Below are 13195 nucleotides of genomic sequence, written 5' to 3' on the forward strand. Positions count from 1 at the left end.
AGAGGAACGAGTGGGAAGCAGCTTATTTCTGTGTTATGGAATGGATGGAAGAAAAGTGAAGATGCTGCTGCTTAAGCAGTTTCCTGTCTTTTTTCCTGGGGAAAGTGGACTAACAGTAGCCCACAGTCTGAAATCATGATCATTTCTGTGTCCTTGCATATGTACTTTCCCTTAAGTTAAGCATTAATTCATTTTCATGGCATCCTTGAACAATGCCTGGTTCAAAAGAAGCTCTTGTTTAAGGAATGAGAAGAGACAGCAGGGGAAGGTGGGCAAGGGTGATTTCTTCCACAATCAACAGAATTGCAATTGCTGGTTCTTATCTGAGTGTAAGAAGAGATTATCATCTGAGTTGCCTTTTGTTTCCCCTCTATTTTTTTTTAATGAATGTCTTTTATTTTATTTTATTTTATTTTATTTTTTTACTTTTGAATTTTTAAACTTTTATATAGATGTTCCAGATGGGTAACACTTCCACAAGTTGAAAGTTTATAATGTACATCTTTCACCTGCCCCACACTCATCCAAAACTCAAGTGCAGAACATGGGGGTAAATCTCATTTTCCAACAAAGGACATCCACGACTGTAAAATCCCAAGACTAACAGTGCAATGTATTGACCTGTCAAGAACTTGGTCCTTATTTATGATTGGGTGGGGGGAATATCCTAAGATGACATAGGCATATGAGAAGGCCAGGAATAGCAGTGAATGAAGATCAAATAAAACACAATAACCGGGCCTCCCTGGTGGCGCAGTGGTTGAGAGTCCGCCTGCCGATGCAGGGGATACGGGTTCGTGCCCCGGTCTGGGAGGATCCCATATGCCGCGGAGCGGCTGGGCCCGTGAGCCATGGCTGCTGAGCCTGCGCATCCGGAGCCTGTGCTCCGCAACGGGAGAGGCCACAACAGTGAGAGGCCCGCATACCACAAAAAAAAAAAAAAAAAAAAAAAAAAAACACAATAACCAAGAGGGCTAACTTTTCACATGTGTAAAAAGCAATATATATTCAATATGGCAATATTTTTGGCACATATAGTCTACCCCCTAGGAGATCAGCACAGTTTTCCATTATGTCCCAAAATACATTGCTGAAAAGAATATATGGTACCTCATTCTCTTTTTCTTAATCATTTTCATTTAAAGAAAAGCAAAACACATCCATTGCTCACTTATCATAAGTTGGTGCTAAATTCAAAAAGGAAATTAGATCAACTTCACATTTTGTACAGAATATCTGTTAGTGTTTGAAAATTATTATCTCAATGTACATGTCTCAGAATAAAAAGAAATGTAAGAACTTTGTGTCTATTGAGGTCAGTTTTAAATATCTATATTATTAATTTGAAGGACAGTCTAAGAAAAGTCCCAAGGTTTTTGAGGAATCAAGTTCTATATCAGGAATGGCCAGAGGAGGCTGTGGCAGGACCCTTCACTAGTCCCTCTTTCTCTTTTCTATTTCATTTAGTAGACTATAATTTCTTTTTCTTAAAAAAAGCCCCCATCCCCTTTGTGACACCTTCTCTTATTCCTTCCCCTAAAAGGCCTCAATTATTTGGCCAGCTGAAGATATTTTCTCTTTTCTCCAGAAAACATGTGGTAACTGGTGGGTAGAGGGAGATGACAGTGACAATGAATTTGAGTGGGAACAAGGTTGGGATCAGGAAAGATGAAGAGGTTGGAAGCCAACAAGAATCCTGGCAAACCTTGGGGGGAGTTCAGTGCTGGGGGGAAGGGACCTTGGAGCAACTAGCTCAGAAGCCTCAATTTTCTGGACTCAAAAATGAGGATATTGGAGTGTATGATGCTCAAAGTCTCCATGGCTCTACAATTTTTCATGATCTATCAATTGCTTTCAAGAATTCATAAGCCTCTTTCTCCCTTTCTTGCTCCTTCCCTTCCCTTCTCCCTCCTTTTCCCTTTCTTTCTTTTTATTTTTCTGCCAAAACACACATTTATTGAGTGCCTAATACCAGCTAAGCACTAGGATAGATCTTGGGAACACAAATGACTAAGCTATGTTTTCTGATTTTAAGCAGCTCACAAATCCAGGGTAGGGTGTCAGACACACTGACAGATAATTAAAGTGTGAGAAATGCAATAGCAAATATGCATAGGATTCATCAAAGAACAGGAAGGAACCATCAGTTTTTCGTGGAACACATGAAATAGAAGGGGAGATGGATGAGTAAGCTGAGTCCCTGCAGAGGCTTGGAAATTCTCCTGGACAGAATGAGAAGGGACATCTAGGAAAGCACACACTTCTGAGGGCAAAGAATTACCATTATAAAGGAAGAAAGAATCACAGGTGGTTAAGAACAGTTGAGGCAGAATGGTGCTAGGGTCCAAGTGGTGATTCACTGGCACCTAAGGGCAGAGGTTATGTTTGTTTTGGTCACGGATAAATCCCTAGTACTTGGCACATACTACACCCTCAATGAATATTTGTTCATTAAATGAATGACTGAATGATATGGGCAGAAAACTTCATTTTGTGGGTAATATGCAATGAAAATTATTTGAAGCATGATCAGGTTTGAGGTTTTTTAGGATCATTCCTAGCAGATAGACACACAGAGTTGGAGAGCAAAGAGAGGATTCTAAGAAAGGAGGTAGAAGGCATCTACAGATGGGACCCATCAAGAACTTGAACAAGATGGGTGGGGGGAGCAGGATGAGGAAAGAGATATGAGAGCTAATTAGGAAATTCAGAGAGCTTGCAAGTTATTTGGATGGTGGGCAAGCAAATGGTGTGGATGCAGTTAAGGTAAACTTCCAGGAAATCCCAGATCACACTCCCCAAATGAGTAAACTAGATTGCCTATGATATTCATACCTGCAGAGGTGACAGAGGTTACCCCCAAATTCTGAAATAGCTACTGAAAACTGATGTCAGTTTATAGAACATATTTTTGGAGAGCACATTTATTCTGTGACAGTTACTTCAAAATCTAATAATTTAACAGACAGAGATCCTCTGTTAAAGATTTTTTTTGCATGAGTGAATTAACATTTAGAAAACTAACTGGCTCAACCAGTTTGGGAAATTGGCAATATCCGTCAAGGCTAGACATAGGAAGACCTATGACCATCAATTACATACTTCACAGAAAGGCATATGTTTATAACAACACTGTTTGTTTTTATTTTTAAATTGAAGTATAGTTTATTTAAAATGTTGTTTTAGTTTCTGGTGTACAGTGATTCAGTTACATATATATATATATATATATATATATATATATATATATATATATATATATATACATATTTTTTTCATATTCTTTCCCATTATCGTTTAATCACAGAATATTGAATATAGTTCCCTATCCTATACAGTAGGACATTTTTGTTTATCTATTTTATATATAGTAGTTTGTATCTGCTAATCCCAAACTCCTAATTTATCCCTCCCCCACCCACTTTCCCCTTTGGTAACCATAAGTTTGTTTTCTATGTCTGTGAGTCTGTTTCTGTTTCGTAAATAGGTTCATTTTGTATCATATTTTAGATTCCACATATGATATCATATGGTATTTGTCTTTCTTTTTATTTTATTTTATTTTATTTTTTAAATTTTTTAACCACACTGCATGGCATGTGGGATCTTATTTCCCCAACCAGGGATTGAGCCCACGCCTCCTTCATTGGAAGTGCAAAGTCTTAACCACTGGACCACTGGGTAAGTCCATGTCTTTCTCTTTCTGACTTACTTCACTTAGTACGTAATCTCTAAGTGCATCCATGTTGCTGCAAATGGCATTATTTCATTCTTTTCTATGGCTGAGTAATATTGCACTGTGTGTGTGTGTGTGTGTGAATATATACATACATATATATATATATATATATATATATATATACACACACACACATATATAAAACACATCTTCTTTATCCATTCATCTGTTGATAGACGTTTAGGTTGCTTCTATGTCTTGGCTATTGTAAGCAGTGCTGCTATGAACATTGGTGTGTATATATCTTTTCGAATTATAGTTTTCTCTGGATATATGCTCAGGAGTGGGATTGCTGGATCATATGGCAACTCTACTTTTAGTTTTTAAAGGAACCTTCATACTGTTTTCCATAGTGGCTGCACCAATTTACATTCCCTGTAGGAGAGCACTGTAGGAGAGTTCCCTTTTCTCCATACCCTCTCCAGCATGTGTTATTTGTAAACTTTTTAATGATGGCCATTCTGACTGGTGTGAGTTGATACCTTGTTGTAGTTTTGATTTATAACAACACTATTTGTAATAACCTCAAACTGGAAACTGCCTGAATGTCCATCAACTATAGAATAGATAAATAAATTATGGTATACTATTTAGCAAAGAGAATGAACAAAGTACAACCACATGCAAAATGTAGACGAATCTCATAAATATAAATTTTGAGTAATAGAAGTCAGACCAAAAAGAAAACGTAGTCTATGATTTCATTTACAGAAATTTTAAAAACAGGTAAAACTAATTTATAAAGTTGCAGGTTAAAATAGGGTGTGTTAATAGGGTAGACACCTGGGGTGTTGGTGATGCTCTGTTTCTTTATTGGGGTGCTGCTCACATGGGTGTGTGCTTTTTTCAAAAATTCATCAAGTTATATAGTTACAGCTTGTGCACTTTTCTGTGTATATTATATTTCAATCAAAGTCAAAAAAAAATCAGGTCAAGTCCCTACGAGTAGCATGGCTAAACAAAAAAATATTTTTTACTTTGTTTTTCCAATTTATAAATGCTCAAGAGAATTCAGTGTGTAAAATATTAAGGATTGGAAACAATGGCGTCTTTCAATTCTTGTGCAGAGAAGTGGACATGAAATTTCCCCTTCATGGCTCTGTCATTAGACATCTCAATCTTAAACCCCTGGGTCCTTGCTGTCATAATCCACTGCATTTTAATACACTGAAACAATGTCTGGGCTGAAATTTGCCAAACTGGGTGGTGGTTCAACAATGTATCTACCCAGGGGGCCTATCAGAATATCTAACCAATTAGAACTGAATATCAGAGCTGGAATCTCAAATCCTGTCTCTCGGGGTGATAGGCCATTGGATTGAACAAGGATCTGGGATAGGAATTGGGCAGGTGGGTGACAGGGTGAGCCTCCAGGGACCAGAACCCAGAGGGAAGACATGCTGAAAATCATTTTAGATTTCTAAATCCAAACAGTGAAGTCTCCACCTCTGTTGCCTTTGCACACAGAGATTCCTCTTTACTAATCCTGAGACAGATTCATTTCTTACTGAAATTCTCTTGATGAAGAGTGATCTCCCATGAGTTACATACTGGATCCCTGAGACCTGACAGTAAACATCAGCATATGGCAATCCTGTGAACCCTGCTCCTGGCTCAGAGCAATCTGTTTTAACCTACACAATGGTGTTTAGGTTGCATGACTGCAGGAAGAAGTAGGCACAATTAGACATATCTATGTAGTCTCCCACCTCAAAGGAAAGCACAATATTAGAAAGGGGATTAGAACTGGGCAGGAAGAAGAGAATTATTTTACCTTCAGACTTCTTGACCAATAGAAAACTTTGCATTGACCTGATAAATCAGTTAACTTGTTCAAATGGCACTGTTTTTTGGAGCTGATGTAAATGATCTGTATTTTGCAGTCCGTGTTAACCTTACCAGTCAGGTATTTAAAGAAATTCGCCAACTGGTGTGGAAAAAAGCCTTGAGGATTTAATAGTCCTTATTCTCAGCTACTGACTTCTGTCTTTGGCACTGAGAAAACAGAAGCATCAAAAAACATCTACAATTCCCTCTATTACATGGATGATTTACCAGCATCTCTACTGATGGACTCCAGTTTTCCTCCTCTTATTGATTTAATGCCCTTGCTCCTGTCTGAGCACAGCCCCTCTATTTGTGAATAAGAGAGAGTCAACGATTTTCTTTTTCTTGGTAAAGGACCAGAGCATAAGTATTTTAGGCTTTGTACTCCATATGTTCTATGTCATAACTACTCAACTATGTCTAGTGAAAGCAGCCATAGATAATTTGTAAACAAATAGGCATTGTTATGTTCCAATAAAACTTTGTTTATAAAAACAAGTGGTGGGTCAGACTTGGTCTCAGGCTGTAGTTTACTGAGCCTTGTACTAGATCCTACCACTCTCTCGACCGCTCAAGGACATGCTCTAGCAATTCTCTGACTCACTTACATTGTTTCCCCTCCACAGGATCATTCCCACAAGCATACATGTATTTTGTGGTTTCGCCCATCTTAAAAACTATCTCTTGGTCTCACTTCCCCCTTCTAGCATCTTTCTCATTTTTCCCCTGCCCTTTACATCAAAACTTCTCACAAGAGCAATCTCTTTTGGTTTCTTAATTTGCCTCTACTGATATTCCCCAGAGACCTCTCCAATAGACTTTGACCCTGCTACTCCACTGTAGTTGCTCTAATCAAGGTCACCAATGACCTCTATATCCTTAAATCCACCCATCAATTCTTGGCCTTCATCTTACTTGACCTATGAGTAGCATTTGATCCTGTTGATCACTCTCTTCTTCTTGAAACACTTTGCTTACCTGGCTCCCAAACACACACACTGGCCTCTTTGCCACCTCACTGGCTACTCCTTCTCAGCCTACTTTTTCTGATTCTTTCTTATCTCCTCAATCTCTTCATGTTGGAGTATCAATGACTCAGGTCTTGGACATCTTCTCTATCTACAGTCACTTCCTGGCTGAGCTCATCCTGTCTCATTAAATACTATCTATAACCTGATGACTTTCACACTGTTGCATTATATTTGGCATTGAACCCCAGGTTCATATATCTAACTGCCTACTCAACATGTTTCTTTGGATATCTAATAATAATCTCAAATTGAACATAATCAAAGCTGAAGCCTTGTATACCACCAAATGTGTTCTACTTTAAACTTTCCTTATGAAGTAAGTGGCATTTCCATCCTTCCTGTCTCTTGGACCAAAACTCTAACATCATCCTTGATTCTTCTCTTTCTCTCACATGCCACATACAATTGTGATTGTTATGCTCTGGATTCTTCCTTTAAGTAGATGTAGATATAGATATTCAGACCCCTTCTTATCTCCTACATAGCTCCCCCTTGGTCCAAGATACTAATAATCCACTTAAAATATTTCTATAGTATTTTTACCTGATCTCCCTGCTTCCATTATTGCCTCTGCCCTTGCGGTCCATTATTGACTAAAGAGTTAAGTCAGACCAAGTCCACCATCTGCTCAAAACCCTCCAATGGCTTCCATCTCCCAAAATAAAAGCCAAAGTCCTTCAGAAACCTACATCACAATACAGGAAATCGACATCTGTTGCCTTTGCTAGTTTCCTTTGCTGGTACCTCCACCTTTGCCAGGATTCACATAGCTGTGCGTGGAGGACTGTTGGGAATTAACAATGGGAGAGTAAAGGGAAGGATGATGGTATTCACCTCCCACCTGAAGCTCTGAGGAGGGCTCAGGGCATCCCGGAGAGGGGGGTTGAAGTCCAGGAGTTCCAGGGGTAGCAAATGTGGATGTGTTCATTGGTCCTCAGGGCAGCAGGAGATGCAGGAATAAGTGTGAGACTCAGAGGGCAAATGTGAATCAAACCACCCATTTTTCAGGTATATTAAAGGGAGGTATCCCTCGAGGGATCAGGGAAAGTCCATCTTTAGGACACAGAGAGTTGGCAAATCATGCTGCATAACAAGGAGAGTGACTTTTACCTAACTGCAAAAGATACCACTCTTCTAGTCCAACTACAGAGGGAAAAATTGAAAGACAGTTTTCCCCCAATCCACCTTTGAAAGGAGTCACTTGTCTTAAAGAATAAATTAAAAAATCAATCTCAAGTGATTTATGTAAGAAAGAAAGCACGCAAATCTGGAATAATATATTTAGGAAAGCTGAAGTCCTGGTTCTGATAAAAAACAATTTTAATCGACTCAAGAGATTTCTCAGGAATCTATGATATTGTTGCAATTGAGCAACTTTCTTCAGATTTTTGCCTTCTCTGAGCACTCAATGAAGAAATAATCCCCTTCCCCCATCCTCATACCCTCTCCTCCTGCTATATCCTTCCACACAGACCTCCATCTGAGGTCTGTACAGTACAGTAAGTGTACTTCATCATCGTGATTTATCTTTTTATTTCCTCCAGAATGCTGTGTCCCTGACACTGGAACACAGAAGGCACCTGACAAATGTGTGTTGAATGAAAGAATGGGCCAGAATCCCTTAGTAAACAATTTTTTCTGAAGACATTTGACTTTCAAAGAAACTCAGGTTCCTGTCGGGTGTTCTACATAATGAGGGAAACTGTTTACTTTGGTGCTGGCACTATGCAAGGTACTAGGTATGTTGGCTCCGAAGACTAAACAGAAGGTGTGATGTTATGAGACAGTGCTGACAATTAAAAGGGTGGAAATTAAGTTTTCAGAGTACATGGTGTTTGCAAATTTTAATCTTCTGGCTGAGCAATTTCAATTGAGGAAAATTGCCCTATAGAATATCACAGTCTGGGAAGGCAAAACATATTCTGTATCTTCATTAATTATACTAAGCAAATAGTTGCTGGAAAAACGTCTATAGATTCAGTTCTGAGAGGGAATACTACAGGGCTCAGTAATCAAAATCCCTAAAGGCAATTAGTGAGCAGAAGCCCACAGGAAATTAAAGAGAGGAGGAAATTATAATGTTTTCAACTCAACCACACAAAGGTTTAATGCAATATAAGATATGCAGATTGGTTTGTAATATAAAACTATATTCACTCACAGTAAAAGCCTCCCTGGAAGTCACTGTCATTTAGTGAATGCTTTTAACTGAGAGTTAATGGATATCATGAATTGGTCATTTTTTAAAAAAACTGAATATGACTGTATTTCAGGAATGATATTTTTAAAATATTTTAGAAATATTTAGTACTTATTTATTATATTCATCCATCCATCCAACCATCCATACATATATTGAGAAGTGAAGTGTATACACTCAACAGAATACCAGCAGGTACCAGAATAAGAGTGATTGCAAGCAAGTACGATGCTGTCACACAGACAATGTTTCATTGAACAGAAGTCTCTCTCCAAGCATAAATGATACCATAGAAGTAAATGGGTGACTTGGTTCTTAAAGAGAGAAAATAGATGGGGTTTGTAATACAGCCTTGATGAGTAGTTTCTAAAGACCTCAGTGTGTCAAAACTAGTTGGCATTTTATTTATTCCATTATAAGAATTGAAGTTGATGTTATGCAACTTCTGGGAATAAACCTTTACCATAATCACTAAAGAATTAGAGGTCAGGTCAGATTATCTGGTGTAGCTCAAAAAAATATCAGAGCACTGAGGTTTAAAAAATTATAGATCATAATGCTCAGGCAATGAACACTGGCCTGACATGACCCCATAGTTCTGATCCGTCATATGAGAACTGTGTAAGGGCACAGACATGATATGCAGACTTCAAAGTGTTCCTAGATTCATATTCTTAACTCTGGAAAGAAATTGTATGAAGGGTCAGGATCATCACTAGTATCTTATCAACCATAAACATGGAAAAAGAAATCTTTTCTTTCAATATGTTCATTTCAGTTCTCTTCTAATGGCAGTTGGACATTTTTAGAGAAAGCATCAAACTTGAGTCCAAGTTTCCCAGAAGTTCATAGCTTCTTGTTTGATATATCTTGCCTTTGTTCTGGTTATTTCTGTATGCATCTGAAAGGCCCACTATCTTAGTAAACTAGCAACTCCTTAATGGAGAGGGCCATGCCTAATTCACCTTTCTAGTCCATGGCTGAATGAATATTTATTATTATTTAAAATTGCTATTTAGAATTTTAAACTTTTCATTCTTTCTCATATTAATTGAGCAGCTACTATGTGCGTAATCATGGGTTAAGTGTGCACATGGTAAAAGAAGTTAAATAGGTACTTAAATGTCTGCCCTCTAGGAAAGGGATGGAAAGAAGATGGTAAGGCTAAGAGAAAATGGGTTGGGATAAGAGGTTTAGGTGAAATGGAATGTGGTTTCATCTATATTTTCTTTTGCAAAGGAATTATATCAAATGCCTTATTTTCTAATGTAAAATATCCATTATTCTAAGCCAATGCCATTACTTGGAAGTGTTTGAATTACACTTCTACTTGGCAGCAGAATGATTTTTAGATGGAATTTTAACACATGCTAAATATGACAAAAACTCAAAGTCTTTCATGGGAATCAGGACAATATCATATGGATTCAGATTGAGGTGACAAGCTCCAGAAGTTTCAATCCACATACCTTGGCCACTTCTTCTTGGAAAGCCACGAGGTTCAAATGGGAGATGTTAACTAAGTCAGGCCCATACACCACTGTTATCATGCGATGTTCCAGGCGCCCGATGTTCCCCACATCCAGAAGTTCACGTAATTTGGGGTCCTGGATAATAATAAATTTGAAATATTTAGTTTTAGCTAGAGATTTTAGAGCATAATATCAAAAGAATTAGAGTTATAATGACTTAAAAACAAAGTTGCCTTTTATTCTTTTTTTTTAATTTTTAAATTTTTATTGAAGTATAGCTGATTGACAATCTTGTGTTAGTTTCAGGTGTACAGCAAAGTGATTTGGAGATATATATGTATATATATTCTTTTTCAGATTTTTTTCCCTTATAGGTTATTACAAAAACTGAGTAGAGTTCCCCATGCTATGCAGTAGGTCCTTGTTCATCATCTATTTTATATATAGTAGTGTGTATATGTTAATCTCCAACTCCTAAATTATCCCTCGTCCCTCCTTTCCTCTTTGGTAACCATAAGTTTGTTCTCTACATCTGTGGATCAATTTCTGTTTTGTAAATAAGTTCCTTTGCATCATATTTTTAGATTCCATATATAAGCAATATCATATGATATCTGTCTTTTTCTGTCTGGCTTACTTCACTTAGTATGATCATCTCTAGGTAAAGTTGCCTTTTATTCTTACTAGAAACTGGTATGAGTTGAAGTCCTTCAACCCAGAAAGGCCCAGAGAGGTGAAATAACTTGCCCAAAGGTTGGGAAGAGAGTATTTCTGCATAAAGATTTATGATCCTCAGATCCTCACGGTATTTTTTTAATATTATATTATATTATATTAATTTATTTATTTGGTTGTGCTGGGTCTTAGTTGCAGCAGGTGGGCTCCTTAGTTGTGGCATGCATGTAGGATATAGTTCCCTGACTACGGATAGAAACTGGGCCCCCTGCATTGGGAGCGTGGAGTCTTAACCACTGCGCCACCAGAGAAGTCCCAATCCTCATGGTATTATGCTAAGTGAAATAAGTCAGAAAGAGAAGGACAAATACTGCATGATATCACTTATATGTGATTTAAAAAAAGCTGAACTCATAGTGACAGATATTAGAGCAGTGGTTACCAGGGACTGGAGGGTGGGAAAAATGGGGAGATGTTGGTCAAAGTGTATAAATTTACAGGTACAAGATAAGTTCTGGGGATCTAATGTATAGCATGGTGATTATAGTTAATAATATTGTATTATATATTGGAAAAATGCTAGGAGAGTAGATCTTAAATGTTCTCACCACAAAAAAGAAATGATAATTATGTGAGGTGATGGAGGCGTTAGCTAACAATCTGGTGGTAATCATTTTGCAATATATAAATGTAACAAATCAACATGCTGTTCACCTAAACTTACACAATATTGTGTGTTAATTATATCTCAATAAAGCTGGAAAAAAGACTTATGGTCCTAAGTCAAGAGCTCTTTCTGTCACACTGTCATTCAGTAACACATTTTTATGTGTCACAATTCTCCCTTTATTTCCTCCAATCATCCCATGAATCACATATTGAAATGTAAAATCTCATCCTTCTCCTCAATTCATGAACACATTGAAATGAAGAGGGTGTTTTGGCAGAATCAAAACACAACAATGCCAACTAGGGCTGGGGCAAAAACCTAGCTGAGGGTCACAGCGTGGACTTTCTCCACACTGAACACTGACAGAGAGGACTGTTCGAGTGAGCCACATGGCGGCGCCTGCCATGAATATGTTATTTCAGTTCTATCCTCAAAAAGTACTGGGATGTGGACATAGAGAAATTCTGCAGTCTTTTAAGAGCAAGTTGCCTTCTTTGTGATATCATAAGTATGGGTCCCTTGGAGATCTAGTCCTGCTGGGCAAAGGAGATTTCCAAACTTTCTGAATTCAAAACAAAATCTACATAGGGCTCCGTCATTTTGGCTGAATTTATTTTCCTTTCATACAGGCCTTGAAGAAGATAAGAGCTTCATGCAGAAAATTAGCATCAAATCAATCACTTAACAAATTTTCAGCCAGCTTCTGAGCAAGGAAACAACTTATATTCTTATTTATTTAGATAAATGCTGGGCCAACAGGGCTTAGTGACTTAGGATGGTCATTCTGATCTCCCTTCTGATGTTTTTATATACAGCACCCTTATAAAGAAAAAGCAAACTTGAAAAAACCAAGAAAGAAACAACAAAACCTTTCGAGATGAGTTATTTGATTTGGTGACATTAATTATCTCTTTAATTAATAAAACTTTCTCCTCTGTTCAGCCGAATGAAGAGGAACATTTTCAGGTAAGTTATGATGAGAGGAAATCCCATTTCAAAGCTGTGTCCCATATAATCAAAACTTCAACTTGACTAACAAGCTGAGAATTTATCAAGAACATCAGGCCTCCTTGAAAGATCAAATGCTATCACAAAAGTATCAATTTGCATGACCTAGAAAAGGAGAGGAACACAGTAAAAAAAATATTAAATAAACAATCATAGCAAAAAGGGAAATGTTTAACATTTTACCATTAATGAAAGATTAAAGGAGAATGTTCCGAAAGAATGGACTTTTTGTTGAAGGCTACTTAAAGAATGATACCAGCTGCTCTGTGAAACAATTAACTGCATCTCAGGTTTTGATCACCATTGAGGCAAGTTTCAAAGAGAAAATACATTTGATCAGTACTTAAAATTTTTTTGTGTGTACTTAGAAGAGAAAAATAAACTTCAGAAACCACCTGAAACTTGTAATTATAAATCCCCAGTGTTAAATCAGTGATTACAAAGTCCATCAATATCTTCGGGTCTACAACATTTAATGGGACAATACTTGGAATTGAATGCGCTCTATATTTTCTATCCTTTCTTTCCTTCCATTGACAGCCATGTGACTCACCCTCTGGCTCTTTTCTCTTT

General features: G+C 37.5%; 1 protein-coding gene across 2 annotated transcripts in view; it reads right to left on the minus strand.

The window, feature by feature from the left end:
- The window catches only part of PLCB1 (phospholipase C beta 1), a gene marked incomplete at both ends in the record, with an annotated part of 691313 nt that overhangs the window by 213497 nt on the left and 464621 nt on the right, over positions 1-13195 (minus strand). For both annotated transcript variants that reach the window (XM_079720111.1, XM_079720112.1), the window contains one exon: positions 10267-10404. In XM_079720111.1, the coding sequence (XP_079576237.1) occupies positions 10267-10404 (138 nt within the window). The remainder of the gene's footprint in view (positions 1-10266; positions 10405-13195) is intronic.

This window comes from Hyperoodon ampullatus (genome assembly GCF_949752795.1).
Source record: "Hyperoodon ampullatus genome assembly, chromosome: 14".
NCBI classification, from domain to species: Eukaryota; Metazoa; Chordata; class Mammalia; order Artiodactyla; family Ziphiidae; genus Hyperoodon; species Hyperoodon ampullatus.